This window comes from Rhinoraja longicauda, chromosome 13 (genome assembly GCF_053455715.1).
Source record: "Rhinoraja longicauda isolate Sanriku21f chromosome 13, sRhiLon1.1, whole genome shotgun sequence".
NCBI lineage: Eukaryota > Metazoa > Chordata > Chondrichthyes > Rajiformes > Arhynchobatidae > Rhinoraja > Rhinoraja longicauda.
Window position 1 is genome coordinate 47029495 of NC_135965.1, and position 17183 is coordinate 47046677.

The 17183-nt window shown below is 46.9% G+C and overlaps 1 protein-coding gene across 2 annotated transcripts in view; it reads right to left on the minus strand.

Moving 5' to 3' along the window:
* xxylt1 (xyloside xylosyltransferase 1) overlaps window positions 1–17183 on the minus strand; it is a 48828-nt gene that overhangs the window by 11129 nt on the left and 20516 nt on the right. For both annotated transcript variants that reach the window (XM_078410908.1, XM_078410909.1), the window contains exon 3: window positions 17034–17166. In XM_078410908.1, the coding sequence (XP_078267034.1) occupies window positions 17034–17166 (133 nt within the window). The remainder of the gene's footprint in view (window positions 1–17033; window positions 17167–17183) is intronic.

Sequence of the window (17183 nt, forward strand, 5' to 3'; positions counted from 1 at the left end):
AAACACAGGGAGTGGTGGGGACTGCTCGGTCCATCACGGCTACTCACCTCCCCACCATCTGCCCGGTCCATCACGGGCACTCACCCCCCCACCATCGAAGGGATCTACAGGAGGCGCTGCCTCAAAAAGGCAGCCAGCATCATCAGAGACCCACACCACCCTGGCCACACTCTCACTGACCCACACCACCCTGGCCACACTCTCACTGACCCACACCACCCTGGCCACACTCTCACTGACCCACACCACCCTGGCCACACTCTCACTGACCCACACCACCCTGGCCACACTCTCACTGACCCACACCACCCTGGCCACACTCTCACTGATCCACACCACCCTGGCTACGTTCTCATCTCGCTGCTATCATCGGGAAGAAGGTACAGGAGCCTGAAAACCGTGACCTCCAGGTTCAAGAACAGCTTCTTCCCAACAACCATCAGGCTCTTGAACTGCGATACGATAGAACTTTATTTATTCCAGGAGGGAAATTGATCTGCCAACAATCATAAAACACAAAATACATGGAATTGAAGTGCCGAGTGGAAAGGAGATTGGGGATGTGCAGAGATTGGGGGACACTCTGCCCCAGGGGGTGGGGAGTGAGGACGTTGACAACCCTAACCCAGGTACAGTGAAATCATGTTTTTTTTGTACACAGTTCAGTAAAATCTTACTCAACACTTACACAATGATATCCAAAGACAAGAGAATAGCAGAGCATTTATTTTAAAAAGATTGTGAAGTTCAGAAGGATGCAAGGTACCCCTGTACACAATCACTGAAAGCTAAGTGCAGGGCAACAGGTAACGGCACGGTGAATGGCCTTTATAGTGAGGGGGTTAAGTGAAGGAGAGATGGCACTGCTGTTATGGAACATGTGGGGTACAGTACACCATGTGGTCTCCCCACCTACACAGTGAGGCATTTGCCACAGAGAGGGTGCAGTGCAGATTGTCTGGTCTTGTTCCATGGGAGGTGCGCATGGAGAGGGGAACTCCAGAGCCAGGCGGCACCGTCTCCAAACCTGGGGCAGGTCTGTGCGGTTTGAGAGGAGGCCACGTTTCTTCACTCGGCTGTTGCTGCTTTGCTGTTCACTACCAGGGACTGGACCCTTCGCACTGTACGTTCACACACAACAGCTTCACATTCCTGAACTTTAAGGCAATTGCGGGAAACTGGAGCCAAAGCTGAAAAGTACAATCGATTGGATATCAGATCAGGTGTGTAGGGCCAGGTCACAGGTGATAGGAGCAGAGGTAGGCCATTCGGCCCATCAAGTCTACACTGCCATTCAATCATGGCTGATCTATCTCTCCCTCCTAACACTGAGCTGCCACAGTGGCGCAGCGGTGGAGTTGCTGCCTTACAGCGCTTGCAGCGCCAGAGACCCGGGTTTGATCCTGACTACGGATGCTGTCTGTACAGAGTTTGTACGTTTTCCCCATTACCGCGTGGGTTTTCTCCGAGATCTTCAGTTTCCTCCCACACTCCAAAGACGTATAAATATGTAGGTTAATTGGCTTGGTGTATGTGTAAATTATCCCTAGTGTGTGTAGGATAGTGCTAATGTGCTGGGATCGCTGGGCGGTGCTGACTCGGTGGGCCAAAGGGCCTGTTTCCGCTCTGTATCTCTAAACCAAAGTAAACCCCATTCTCCTGCCTTCTCCCCATAACCTCTGACTCCCATGCTAATCAAAGTGGCCTATTCGTGCTCCTAATCTTTTATCCTTTTGAAGAATGGCCTGACAGATAGACAATAGGTGCAGGAGTAGGCCATTTGGTCCTTCGAGCCAGCACTGCATCTATATCAGATGTCTATATCATTTTCATTAGACTCAAAAAGGCAGGTCCATAGAAGCTGTTTCAGCTGTGAAAGGATGAAATCCAAGAGCAACAGATGTTTAACGAGAGAATAAAATGCAAAAGGTGTTGGCACAAGAAGTGGTCGGGGTGAATACCACTGATGTGATGGATGGCAGCATGGCATAGCTACAGGAGGATGAAGTATAAAGCGGTGGGAGGAGGTTTATGTGGATGTAACAATTAATATGAAGCAGCAGGCCAAACTAACTTGCTTCCAAGTTTCACGATCGAAGTGAAGAAATGCATCAAGAGTTGCTGCCTCTAATATCCAGATTTGCTAATGTTCACTGGAGCTTAATTTATATTCCAGTAATTAAACATACTGCAGCACATGTGCTGCACGAGTAATTAGCAACCAAATCCTTCTATACTGTCTACTATTTGCCCCGCAGAGATTGCCTGCCCTTCCTGACCTATAATAACTACAGTTTCTCTGTCTGAACAATACCACAGGTAACTCACTGGTGCGTGCCTACCACTTAACAATAAATCAGTGGATAATACACAAATAATGTAAGACATTATGCCTGGCTCCTGAAGCAAATCAATATTAAAGAAGAGAACTATAAAGTTGAAGCACGAATTACACAAGTAATAGCGAACTCCAAGTGGTTGAACAAATTATAATCAGATGCCTGGATACCCACAAGCAGATCTGAATGCTGGCTCTGAACAGACAATAAATCAGTGGCTGAAGAATGGTCTCGACCCGAAACGTCACCCTTTCCTTCTCTCCAGAGATGCTGCCTGACCCGCTGAGTTACTCCAGCATTTTGTGATACCATGAATCACTGGCTGATCACAATGTGTTCCGAACCTGAACACAGGCAATGTCAGTGGCATCAGCCACGATCAGTGATATTAGGCTAGTCAGTGTCGGGCTAGTCAGTGTTACCCGGGCTAGTCAGTGGAGTTGGGCTAGTCAGTGGTGTCGGGCTAGTCAGTGTCGGGCTAGTCAGTGGCGTCGGGCTAGTCAGTGGCGTCGGGCTAGTCAGTGGCGTCGGGCTAGTCAGTGGTGTCGGGCTAGTCAGTGGTGTCGGGCTAGTCAGTGGTGTCGGGCTAGTCTGTGTTACCCGGGCTAGTCAGTGTTACCCGGGCTAGTCAGTGGTGTCGGGCTAGTCAGTGGTGTCGGGCTAGTCAGTGTTACCCGGGCTAGTCAGTGGTGTCGGGCTAGTCTGTGTTACCTGGGCTAGTCAGTGGTGTCGGGCTAGTCAGAGGTGTCGGGCTAGTCAGTGGTGTCGGGCTAGTCAGTGGTGTCGGGCTAGTCAGTGGTGTCGGGCTAGTCAGTAGTGTTGGGCTAGTCTGTGTTACCCGGGCTAGTCAGTGGTGTCGGGCTAGTCAGAGGTGTCGGGCTAGTCAGTGGTGTCGGGCTAGTCAGTGTCGGGCTAGTCAGTGGTGTCGGGCTAGTCAGTGGTGTCGGGCTAGTCAGTGGTGTCGAGCTAGTCAGTGGTGTCGGGCTAGTCAGTGATGTCAGGCTAATCAGTGGTGTCGGGCTAGTCAGTGATGTCAGGCTAGTCAGTGGTGTCGGGCTAGTCAGTGGTGACAGGCTAGTCAGTGGTGTCGGGTTGGTCATTGGTGTCGGGCTAGTCAGTGGTGTCGGGCTAGTCAGTGGTGTTGGGCTAGTCAGTGGTTTCGGGCTAGTCAGTGGTGTTGGGCTAGTCAGTGGTGTTGGGCTAGTCAGTGTAGAGTCTTTGCCGCTGTGTACAAGTACAATTTGACACGTCTAAAGCACACGTGCACCTCTGCAGCCTCACAGGTCATTCATTCAGATCACGGTGATGAGATCGTCACAATTCTTTCTCCCAGTCTACCGATGGTAGGTTTACATTTCCATCTCAAATATAGAAACATGTAAAATAGGTGCAGGAGGAGGCCATTCGGCCCTTCGAGCCAGCACCTCCATTCATTGTGATCATGGCTGATCGTCCCCAATCAATATCCCATGCCTACCTTCTCCCCATATTCCTTGATTCCACTAGCCCCTAGAGCTCTATCTAACTCGCTCTTAAATCCATCCAGTGATTTGGCTTCCACTGCCCTCTGTGACAGAGAATTCCACAAATTCACAACTCTCTGGGTGGAAAAGTTTTTTCTCACCTCAGTTTTAAATGGCCTCCCCTTTATTCTAAGACTGTGGCCCCTGGTTCTGGACTCGCCCAACATTGGAACCATTTTTCCTGCATCTAGCTTGTCCAGTCCTTTTATAATTTTATATGTCTCTATAAGATCCCCTCTCATCCTTCTAAACTCCAGTGAATACAAGCCTAGTCTTTTCAATCTTTCCTCATATGTCAGTCCCGCCATCCCAGGGATCAATCTCGTGAATTGCCTCAATTACAAGGATGTCCTTCCTCAAATTAGGAGACCAAAACTGTACACAATAGAAATGTTAGCTGGCAGTGGCAGGAGATGCTGTCAAACAGCAGCGAATGGGAACAACCCACAAGGGGGAGTTACTAGTACACACGCTGTACTCCAGTTTGGTTGAATATTCTCCAACATTTATCCATTGCTTGTTTCAAAATGCAGGTGAGTCATCAATGTGACATTACCGATAAACAGGGCCAGAGAACGAGGAAACATCTGTTTGCTTGCACTTCCATGCATTCAAAGTGGATAAAAATAAATGTGAAACGTTTTTTTAAAATCCTGGAGGATCTGGTCGATGTGCCACAGACACGATTGTACATCTGTGCAGCCAGAGCTGACGTCATTGGCAGTCGCAGCGGAACACACTTGCTGAAACCAGCACTGGCACCTCGGCAATGTTTGTGAACGTTTTCCATTGTTGTGGATTGCTGCAGGCAGCCTTCAGACAGGAAGCCTTATCTTATCATTAATGACTGGGTCCGGAGGGGGCTACACAGAGCGCCTGTTGACACCATCTACTCATGGCATTGCCCCGTCAGTAGCCAAAATCAGTGCCAATTAAAATAAACGGCTCATTGATTGACAAAAACAATTGGCTCAACAATATAGGAAACTACGGCAGGAGTTGAAGTAAAGCAGTGACCTTCAACTTAACTGTCCGTCCGGTAAAGTCTCGCCACTTATGAATGACAAAGCCGAGTGCTAACACCATGAAGGCTGATGGAACAATCTGTGGAAGCCTGCATGCGACATCACTGAACAATAACTGCTGGAATGTAAAGCATACTCACTTTATACAGTTACAGTAGCAGCTGAACTTTGCTTCGAAGAGGATGACTAAACATCAGTCAGCAGTCTATCTGTCCCCCCCCCCCACAGATGCTGCCTGAGCCACTGAGTTCCTCCAGCACTTTTTTTTTGCTCAAAGTTCCAGCATCTGCAGTCTCTTGTACCCCCACACACCGCAAACGCTAGGTTTCGTACAGCATGTACCGATGTTGTATATTAAATTGCACAACAGTCTGGTCCCCATCTCAGTGCAGGCTGATGTCAAGCAAAACAAACATACTGGCCCGACACCTCATCTCTATCGAGCCCGGCCTGTACTGGGATTAGTGGAGAATTGTTCAACCTGCATCATCTTCACTCCACGGGTACTCAAACTCACTGGCTGAGCAGCTCATGCTGACGGACTTGCACGATTGCAGGCCAAGCTCCAGGTCATCGTGGCCCCCTTCACTGAAGCACACAGAGAATGGGCCAGAGCTCAGCTTCCACCAGGCTCTGAGAATGATTCATGAAAAACTTGCACGCTCCCCACATCACGGCAGCCTCTCTAAGATTAAAACTTGCACACTCCCCACATCACACAAGCCTCTCCGAGATTTAAGGATGTTCTCAAAGCCTTCATGAAAAAGTGGAAGGGTTCCCTGATCCCAGGCCAAACAGAGGGGGATTCAGACGATCCTGGCACCTCAGGCTCGTGCACTGAAAGCACCCACAGGCCCTGGGAGGAGCAACACAAGATTCAAGATAGCTTTATTTGTCATCCAAAAAAACTATTTTGGATAGTTCAAAAAATTCAGTCACCCACAGTCCAACAATAAAACATTAAATTAGGCAGATTACACAATAAAGCATTAAAATAGGCAAATTACACAACCCCAAAAACACACACAAAAAAGAAACATCCATCACAGTGAGTCTCCTCCAGTCCTCTCCTCACTGTGATGGAAGGCCACAATGTCTTTTCCCTTCCCCTGCCGTCTTCTCCCGCGGTCAGGTTGTTGTGGCTGCAGGCCGCACCGGACGGTGAAAGGTCCGCAGCGGGCCGACCCAAGCCCCGCGATCCGGGGCGGGCGAACACGCTGTCGCTGCCGCTGCTGCTGCACGTCGGGGCGGTCGTGGCTCCCGACATTGAAGCCCCCACCCAGCAGAAAAAAAACACAGACTCCCCACCCGCCTGTACAACCACCTGGCCCACCACCCATCCCACCCACCTGTACAACCACACGCCCCACCACCCATCCCACCCACCTGTACAACCACACGCCCCACCACCCATCCCACCCACCTGTACAACCACCCGCCCCACCACCCATCCCACCCACCTGTACAACCACTCGGTCCATCACCCATCCCACCCACCTGTACAACCACCCGCCCCACCACCCATCCCACCCACCTGTACAACCACTCGGTCCATCACCCATCGCACCCACCTGTACAACCACCCGCCCCACCACCCATCCCACCTTCCAGCGATAGAGTTGCTGCCTCACAGCGCCAGGGACCCGGGTTCCATCCGAAGGTTGCTTATCCATAAGGCGTTTTTACGTTCTCCCCATGACCTCCATGGGTTTTCTCTGGGTGCTTCGGTTTCCTCCCATACTCCAAAGACGTACAGGTTTGTAGGTTAACTAGCTTGGCATAATTGTAAATTGTCTCTAGTGTGTGTAGGATAATGTTAATGTGTGAGGATCGCTGGTCGGCGTGGACTCGGTGGGCTGAAGGGCCTGTTTCTGTGCTGTGTCTCTAGCCTGAATTAAACTAAACCACCCACCCATCTGACCCACCAACAACGGATAGACCTGACTGGGCAGACTGCACACCCAACACCAGCCTCCACAAACTCCAATCATTGTTTTATTTTTTAAAACAAACATGTGCTGTGGACAAAGGGCAACCAGGATTGATTATATCCAGGCTTTTAATATGGTGCTGGTTTCTACGGCTCAGATCTTGTAAATGACCTGATCATAACGTTGCCCTGGGTTAACAAAGAAAGCTGGCAGCTGTTAATGTAAAAATAACAGTCTGGATGAAGAAATTAAAAGCATTATGAAATTAGAAGCAAGTTGTAATGATTTTAAACGGGATGTTTCAATAACTCTGCAGAGTGGTATCATTCCACTCAGATGATCAGAGCACGTTTTGCACAACTACAGATTTTAAATGTAAACACAGGACAGGTCAGTGGTTCACTCCCTGTGCCTGCCTGGAAGATGTGGTGGGAAGAAGGATCTTGCTCTTGCACCACTACCTCCTTTGTCATTCAACCTCCTGTAGTTATTTAATCTCTCCTGCCACAGAGCTGTCCTTTGTCCTTCCTCCCTCACCACCCAACCCCCACCCATACCCAACACCTCTTTCAATGCCACTCAATTTAATTAAATTGTCCTGATGAAAGGTTACCGATGGGAAACATTACCCATCTCCAGGTGCTGTCTGGCCTGCTGCGCATGCCCGGTGTTTCCCTTGGTTTCAGATGTCACACAAGCATACTTCTTTGCTCTTATATTTCACATCTCACCCTGGCCCCAAGGGGTTCCAGGGTCTTGGCTGCCCTCATTACACGGGTCTGTCTGGTGGTCGTAGTTGTGGTACTGGATGCTAGCATTGGGTGAAGGAGAGGTGGGCAATAGAGTTTAGAGCTTGGAAAGTCTGAAGATGGGTCTAAACCCAAAACATCACCTATTCCTTCTCCCCAGAGATGCCGTCTGACCCGCTGAGTTATTCCAGCTTGTTGTGTGTATCTAGTGTTTGGGAGTCTCAACACTCTCACTGGAAGGCCAAACACATGGGATGTCCATGCAGAAGTTGGCAAAGATGTAAAAATATTCAGTCATTCTCCAGAGACACCATTTTTGAAATTAAATCAATCTTGGACAACAAAGTGAGATCAACAATGAGGAAGAAAATGGAGACAAGAGATTGCAGATGCTGGAATTCTGAGCAAAACACAAACACCAGTATGAAGGAGGTCCCGACCCAAAACATTGCCAGTCCATTTCCTACACAGATGTTGCCTGACCCATTGAGTTCCTCCAGCACTGTTTTTTGCTCAATGGGCAGGAAAAAACAAGTGAATAATCCAAAGTTAAATGAGAGATATGCGTGAGTTGAGTAATGTTATTACTGGATCACATCTGTACTCTGGAAGCTGGGAGCAGTCAGTCAGTGACCCAGCACTTCTGCAAGCTACATGGTCTGCAAGACAAATGCACCCTTTACACAGGGTGCAGAAGAGGTCTACCCAATGCTGCCTGGATTACAGGGCATTAGCTATAAAGAGAGATTAGATAATATTTTTCACTGGATCATCGGAGGTTGAAGGGAGACCTGATGGAAGTTTGTAAAATTATGAGAAGCAAAGATGATAGTATCCGTCCATCTATGAGAAATAATGGTGCAGGTTTGATATTTAGTTTATTGTCATGTGTACCGAGGTGTTTCACTTTCAACAGGATGTTGTCCTGTTTGGTCAGAGAATGTTTCATCTGAGGTCGACAGAATCTGTTTCCAGGGTGGAAATGTCAAAGCTTCTTAAACACCATTGTCACATCTGTGTCCACAGCATCCCTGACAGCACATTGCACGCACTCCTGCCCCGCACATCTCCTCGAGGCTTTGCCCCTCTCACCTTGCAGCTCTGCCCTCTAGTCTGTGACATTTCCACCAGGGAAAACGGCTCTGATTTTACTGTAAATTGGTTCAAAAGCAGCTAATATTTTATACTAATATTTTAATATACAACACATATGTTGAACTATTTGGAAGAAAGAAGGAACTGCAGATGCTGGATTACACAAAAGGGCACAGAGTGCTGGAGTAACTCAGCGGGGCAAGCTGGATAGGTGACGTTTTGGGTCAGAACCCTTCTTCAGATTGATTGTGGGTGGGGGGAGGGGGGAAGAGAGCTTGGGGAGAGGAGAGGCAGGTCAAAGCAGGGGAGGTAATTGGTGGACACAGGTAAGGGGGGTTGACAGGTAGCAACAAAGGCCAGAGATTCCCACCATCTGTCTATCAAATCCCCCCTCGCCCGTGACCACATGTTACCTGCCACACTTTCTCCGGGCTTTGCTCCCCCCCACCCTGCAATCAGTCTGAAGAAGGGTCCTGATCTGAAATGTCACTAACATGTTCTCCAGAGATGCTGCCTGACCCATTGGGTTACTCCAGCACATTGTCTATTTTCCCAGAGCCTTATGTAGCCTGGTTGTTACCACCTTTATCACTGCCAGTTCTTTACCTCTCCATCAGTGGGTTCACCAAGCCGACGACTGTTCTCAATATCCTCACTGACTACGTTGCCATTTGTCAATTCCCTCCACACGCGAGAATACTCAGGCAACAATCCTGCTCTTGCTGGGGAGCTTGGAGCCCTTCTCTGCTCTTTGATTCAGACGGCTGCAGTTTTTACTGAGCAAACACCGAGTTCTTCACCCAGCGATCGCAGAACCCTGGGAGCTGAACATTTGAACTGCTTCTCACTGTCTCTCGTTAAGAGTGATCGATGGACTTGTGCAACTCCCAGCCCTTGTACAACGGCTCTCATCATGCAGATTGCGACACGTACCAACTTCATGAAAGATGATCCAGTCGTTCTTGGACCAGTAAAGAAACCACAAGTTTGGACCAGGGCTTGGAGTATTGGCAGCAGCATAAAGTCACATGTCAGAGTCAGCATCTTCACAAACAGTGAAACATAATCCTTGTTTAAGCAACATCCTGCAGAAAGTGTGACAGCTTGCTAAAGCCCAACCAGTCACGTTTACATTGCTGCTACAGTACAATGGTTTCACATGTTTCAATTGTCTCCTCCACAGTACAAGTGCCAAGGCTGCACTTGCCAGGAAACAGCTGTGGGCACAGCAAACAGTGACGGGGGAGGCTCAGTCTCTCAGCCCACGAGCAACAATGGAGGCTGAACCAGCCAGCAACAGTCCCGGCCACACACGTGCTCTCCACAGATGCTGCCCAACCTGCTGAGCTACTCCCGCACTGTGTCTTTCTTTGCAAATCACCATCTGTAGCTTCTTCTTTACCCATTAAAGGACAAGGCAGTTTTGGTGCAGTCAGAAAGAAATGAAAAAGAGCCGAATCTATGGGATCAACAACCACTCAATAAAAGTGGTGATATATCTGCACGCAGTAACAGGAATAGTGACCAAAATAAAGGGAAACGTGTTAATATTCTTCTTAAATATGCTGACATTTTGAAAATATAGTACTCCTATCATTGCATAGTTCCACTGGAATTAAAATTTAATGCTACACCCAACAATAATCTGAGTCTGAAGAAGGGTCTCGACCCGAAACGTCACCCATTCCTTCTCTCCCGAGATGCTGCCTGACCTGCTGAGTTACTCCAGCACTTTGTGAATAAATACCTTCGATTTGTACCAGCATCTGCAGTTATTTTCTTATAATAATCTGAGTGCGGTTGAAACTAGTTGAATTTGTGAATCCTGAGGTAGCTGCTCCCTCTGTTGAAAGTCTTGTGCACAACGATGGCTCGACAACAGCTTGTAAACGTGCCCTAGTTTGTTCCAGACCACTGCGCTGAGCTGCACAGGAAGCTCTGTGGAATGTGCAACTATGCATGGACGGACAGGAGTCAGGATGTGCGCTGCACTGCAAGACTGGCGCAGGGTGGCAGAGGGGAACGCTCTGAACGGGAAACTTGTGGATGCTATGAGTCCATCAATGCATCACAACAAGCCTTTACAGGAGAGGGGGAAATGTTCTCTGTATAATTGACAGCATTATGCAGTCATGCTGAATGCTGAGAGATCTCAATGTTCCCCAAGCAATTAACAGGACTTGACTATCATACGTGGATGAAAATAAGTCTCGCATATAGAGTAAGAGGATGCTGTAAAATGATTGACTATTGACAAAATAACAAATTGGCAAGGCACCACTTGTGAAATTAATTTAACACAACCTGCATTTAAATTGTTCCTCTCACTAACGTCTCAAAACAATTCACAGCCAATGAAATATTTGTGGTCACTGTTGATTGTAGGACAGTCAATTCTGGCAGAATATACCTTTAGAAAGGAGACGAGGAAGAATTTCTTTAGTCAGAGGGTGGTGAATCTGTGGAATTCAATGCCACAGGAAGCTGTGGAGGCCAAGTCAATGGACATTTTTAAGGCAGAGAGTGATAGATTCTTGATTAGTACTGGTGTCAGGGGTTATGGGAAGAAGGCAGGAGAATGGGGTTGAGAAGGATAGATCAGCCACGATTGGATGGCGGAGTAGACTTGATGGGCCAAATGGCCTAATTCTGCACCTAGAACTTATGAATTATTTTTGCTGAGGTTTTTCTTGAAATAATTCATATTTAGAAACTCTGGCTGTTTCACAATAATTGTCGAAATGATCCAATGGCATGAGAGTGGTGAGGAGATGATCTGAAGCAACTGTTCTGGCAGTGATCACAGTGAGTTGGTAAAAGTGATATTTTATATCAGTCTTGGTGACTCAGCAGGTTCTATCTGCTCATTTAATGATTCATTGCAGTAGCTATCAGTCTACCCCACACAACCCCCACTGCTCGAGTGATACCGATTGTCCGTTTTGTAGGGAAGAACTGCAGATGCTGCTTTAAATCAAAGGTAGACACAAAATGCTGGAGTAACTCAGTGGGACGGCAGCATCTCTGGAGAGAAGGAATGGGTGACGTTTCAGGTTGAGGCCTCTGAAGAAGGGTCTCGACCCGAAATGTCACCCATTCCCTCTCTCCAGCATTTTGTGATACCTTCGATTTGTACCAGCATCTGTAGTTATTTTGCTACAATGCTTCCAGTCCAAGTCAGCATGGATTTATGAAGGGGAAATCCTGCTTGACTAATCTTCTGGAATGTTTTGAGGATGTAACAAATAAAATGGATGAAGGAGAGCCAGTGATGTCGTGTATCTGGACTTTCAGAAAGCCTCTGATAAGATCCCACACAGGAGATTAGTGGGCAAAATTACAGCACATGGAATTGGGGGGATAGAGAATTGGTTGGCAAACAGGAAACAAAGAATAGGAATAAATGGGTCCCTGTCAGAATAGCAGGCAGTGGCGAGTGGAGTGTCGCAAGGCTCGGTGCTGGGGCCGCAACTATTTACAATATATATTACTGATTTAGATGATGGAATTAAAGGTAACACTAGCAAACTTGCAGATGACACAAAGCTGGGTGAGCGTGTGAACTGCGAAGAGGATGCTAGGAGGTTGCAGGGTTACTTGGATAGATTGAGTGAGTGGGCAGATGCATGGCAGATGCAGTATAATGTAGATAAATGTGAGGTTACCCACTTTGGCGGCAAGAACAAGGAGGTAGATTATTATATCAATGGTGTCAGATTAGGAAAAAGGGAAGTGCAACGAGACCTGGGTATCCTTGTACACCAGTCACTGAAAGTAAACATGCAGATACAGGAGGCAGTGAAGAAAGCTAATGGCATGTGGCCTTCATAACGAGAGGATTTGAGTATAGGAGTAAAGAGGTCTTTCTGCAGTTGTACAGGGCCCTGGTGAGACCACATCTGGAGTATTGTGTGCAGTTTTGGTCTCTTAATTTGAGGAAAGACATCCTTGGTATTGAGGCAGTGCAGTGTAGGTTCACGAGGTTAATGCCTGGGATTGCGAGACTGAGGAAAGATTGGAAAGACTAGGCTTGTATTCACTGGAATTTAGAAGGATGAGAGGGGATCTTATAGAAACATATAAAATAATAAAAGGACTGGAAAAGCTAGATGCAGGAAAAATGTTCCCAATGTTGGGGGAGTCCAGAACCAGGTCTAAGAATAAAGGGGAGGTCATTCAAAACTGAGATAAGAAAAAATGTTTTCACCCAGAGTTGTGAATGAGGAAGTCTCTGCCACAGAAGGCAGTAGAGGCTAATTCACTGGATGAATTTAAAAAATGAGTTAGATAGAGCTCTAGGGGCTAGCGGAATCAAGGGATATGGGGAGAAGGCGGCACGGGTTACTGATTGTGGATCATCAGCCATGATCACACTGAATGGCGGTGCTGGCTTGAAGGGCCAAATGGCCTCCTGCACCTATTTTCTAAGTTCTGTGTTCTATTCCTTCTCTCCAGAGATGCTGCCTGTTCTGGTGAGTTACTCCAGCATTTTGTGTCTACCCCCAATCCTAAATGTTGTCTGTCCATTCCCTCCGCAGATGCTGCCTGACTGGCTGAGTTCTTCCATCACTCTGTTTTTCTCAAGATTCCAGCATCTGCAGTTCCTTGTGTCTACCAATTACACTGTAGATTTTGTCCTTATTATTTTATCAGCTCAGCATTGTAAAGCCATCTTTTTCCAGGTGAGTTGGTACTCTGCTTTTGGGAATTGGTCCCTGAAAGTGCAACTATATGTTGTTCTGGATTTATGACACCTTGGTTGTGTTAGCCACGTACTACTGAGCATTTCTAATTCTTTATTTGAACAATCAGTTAACAAGTGTTTCTTGTAAGAATCCTTTTCAACATAATTGCATTCCCTTTCTAGAATATGCTGCCCTTTAGTTTGCTTGTCTCCCTTTCTTCCCTCATGCTCCATATTTTGAAGTGAGAATGTGACAAGGATGCCCTCACTGCACAGGGAGCCACAATTTAGACACGTTGTCTGAAAGGGTCGTAGAAACACATTCAACAATAATCACTGGACTGCAGTGTTGAGAGGTGGAGACGGCACAGTGGCGCAGTGGTAGAGTTGCTGCCTTACAGCGAATGCAGCGCCAGAGACGCAGGTTCGATCCTGACTACGGGCGCAGTCTGTACGGAGTTTGTACGTTCTCCCCGTGACCTGCGTGGGTTTTCTCCGAGATCTTCGGTTTCCTCCCACACTCCAAAGACGTACAGGTATGTAGGTTAATTGGCTGGGCAAATGTAAAAATTAGGGTGTGTAGGATAGTGTTAATGTGCAGGGATCGCTAGACAGCGCGGACCCGGTGGGCCGAAGGGCCTGTTTCCGCGCTGTATCTCTAAATCTAAAAAATCTAAAGAGTCCTACGCTACAAACACCGTGGGTTAGATTTGAAAATGACGCGGGCAATGTGAATGGGTGGGGTGCTGAACATGGGGTCACTGGGCACAACTAGATGAAGGGTAGTGGATACTGCCAGCATTGTGCGTGGATAATCCAATCTATTTCACTTCTCAACACCATCCACGCAAACTGGCTGCTGCCCAGAGTGAAAAGGTCAACATCTCAGTCTGTGATATGCGACAATGTGAGAGATTAAGCCATCTCTGGCAAGTTCTCAAATGATATTCTACATTGAAAACACAACCCCAACCGCATTGTACTTCATGCTATTGAAATTTTGTAACTAACTTCATGCAGTAGAGAGAAACTTTCAAGTGATTTCATGAGCAAACCTTCATGAGCAAATATCGTTCAACAATAATATCCACGATTTTGCTGTACAAATGAGAACCAAAGAGCATTCATTGAAGGCTTCACATGTCGGTGATGTTGGTTGAGGCCAATGCAGTAGAAACAGTCAATGTTGAGACACCACTGATGATAAGATTGCTGAATGCAAAGACATTCTTTGCATGTCTCAATTTCTCTCATCAGACGCACTGTATCACAGAGAACACACAGCCTCGAGTATTCAGCTTTTGTCCAACCATCTGCCAATTAAAACGTCACCTATCCATGTTCTCCAGAGACGCTGCCTGACCCGCTGAGTTACTCCAGCACTCTGTGAAACGTCACCTATCCATGTTCTCCAGAGATGCTGGCTGAGCTGCTGAGTTACTACAGCACATTGTGATCTATCACGGAGGTCATCCTTCCCCAGAGTCACTTCTAAACTCAATTTGGAAAAGGTTATTTTATGAGAGAACTCAAATAAAGATGTTGGTTTTCACATCTATCTGACATGGTTGAATTGTTTTGCTGCTTTCACTGAATCCAAGTTTGAAGTCATGTTCTGCCATTTCTCTGGATCATATTCTCTGGTTAGCACGTAACAAAAGCTTTTCACTGTACCTCGGTACACATGACAATAAACTAAACTAAACACAAATACACTGACAGTTAGCTATCGCCTTCAATGACATGGAGACCTGTCATTTAGTCTCACAACAGCTGGACCAGCTCAGTGAAATGTTAACAATCTGCAAAAGGTCGACAACTTGAAAGGCACATTAAATCTTTCCAGATGAAGTAGCAAGGGTGGAAAACATCTACTGTGTCTGGGAACTGGTCCAATAAACCCAAACCTATCTGCTGCGTAAAAGCTGCAGAGCAAATAGACAATAGGTGAAGAAGTAGGCCATTCGGCCCTTCGAGCCAGCACCGCCATTCAATGTGATCATGGCTGATCATTCTCAATCAGTACCCTGTTCCTGCCTTCTCTCCATACCCCCTGGTTCCGCTATCCTTAAGAGCTCTATCTAGCTCTCTCTTGAATGCATTCAGAGAATTGGCCTCCACTGCCTTCTGAGACAGAGAATTCCACAGATTCACAACTCCCTGACTGAAAAAGTTTTTCCTCATCTCCGTTCTAAATGGCCTACCCCTTATTCTTAAACTGTGGCCCCTTGTTCTGGACTCCCCCAACATTGGGAACATGTTTCCTGCCTCTAACATGTCCAACCCCTTAATGCCATGCATCGAGCGTGCTGCCCTGTGACTCTCCAACTCTCCTGGGCCGGTCTCCCATCTGGGCACCAAGACTCAAACATGAAAACACACTCAGCCTCCTTGTCAGGCCTGGGTTGTATATAGCACCCAAAATTCCCAATGTTCAGGAAACTTTCTATTAAACATGAAGGTGCACTTATTGCAACTGGTCAAATCAACACTGTGGCATTCAGGAAACGTTTCATTTCACCTTCCATTAGTCTCTGACATATAAACGCAGTGCAGGCTCCTCAATCACCTCTTATTTTGTTTTAAGTACAGCTCTTCAAAGCCCAGTGCAGTGGATCGACTACACTGCTGACACTCATTACTCCAGCGCTGGGTTGCTGTGGTAACAGATCTGCTCTGAGCATTTTGCCAGAATCACAGCCTCCCTCACCTACCCTGAGGGACAAGTTATGAAATCCAGCACAGATTATTTCCTCGTTTTGTTTAAAAATTGTGAATTAAATTTGTTTCTATAGATTTTCTCCTTAAAAAGTCATTAAACAGTGGCAATAGAATCTTTAAAAATAAGGTGTCATTGATAAATGATATTTTTATATTTTTCAATAAATTTTTATTCCATAGTAATTTTTCAGAATTTGTTCATTTCTGTGCAGATATATAATGTAGAGCTACAGAGCAGATATATTCATCAAATATCAATGTTTCCCTCTGGCAATTGCCATTTCTCAATTGAAGTTAAATTTATTCAACTCTGAAGTCTATAGAGATTGAACTGAAAATGGAAATCACACCATCCTCTGCACACAAGACAGTCATACAACATGGAAATTGGCCCTTTGGCCCGACTCAGCCATGCCGACCAAGATACTCCATCTAAGCTTGTCCCACTTGCCCGCGTTTGGCCCATACCCCTTTACATTTGTCATATCCCTGCACCTAGCCAAGTGTATTTTAAATGTTATTTCATTTGCCTCAACTAACACTTCTGGCAGCTCGTTCCATATACCCACCCAACAACCTGTGTGAAAAGCTGCCACCTCAGGTTCCTATTAAATCTTTCCCTTCTCAGCTTAAACCTACAATGTCTGGTTCTTGATTCCCCTACCCTGGGAAAAAGACAGTGCAGTAACCCTTTGTATTCCCCTCATGATTTGATTTGATACACCTCTGCCAGATCACCCCTTCCTGTGCTCCAGGTTCAGGTGTCTGTGACCTTCACTTCAACACTGGCCAGGTTTTGCAGCCCCAGTGGTGATTCCCGCACCTGCAAACAGGCTGCATGTATTCCCCTCATGATTTGATTTGATACACCTCTGCCAGATCACCCTTCCTGTGCTCCAGGTTCAGGTGTCTGTGACCTTCACTAACACTGGCCAGGTTTTGCAGGCCGAGTGGTGATCTCCGTACCTGTAAACAGGCTGCATCTCCCTTGCGATACCCAGAACAGCTCCAGGCTGGAACTTGTCAAACTCTTCAAACAGCTCCCTGATGTTGGACATGTACTTCACATCCAGGTCCAACTGCACGATACGTGTCAACTCTGCAAAACAAAAGAAG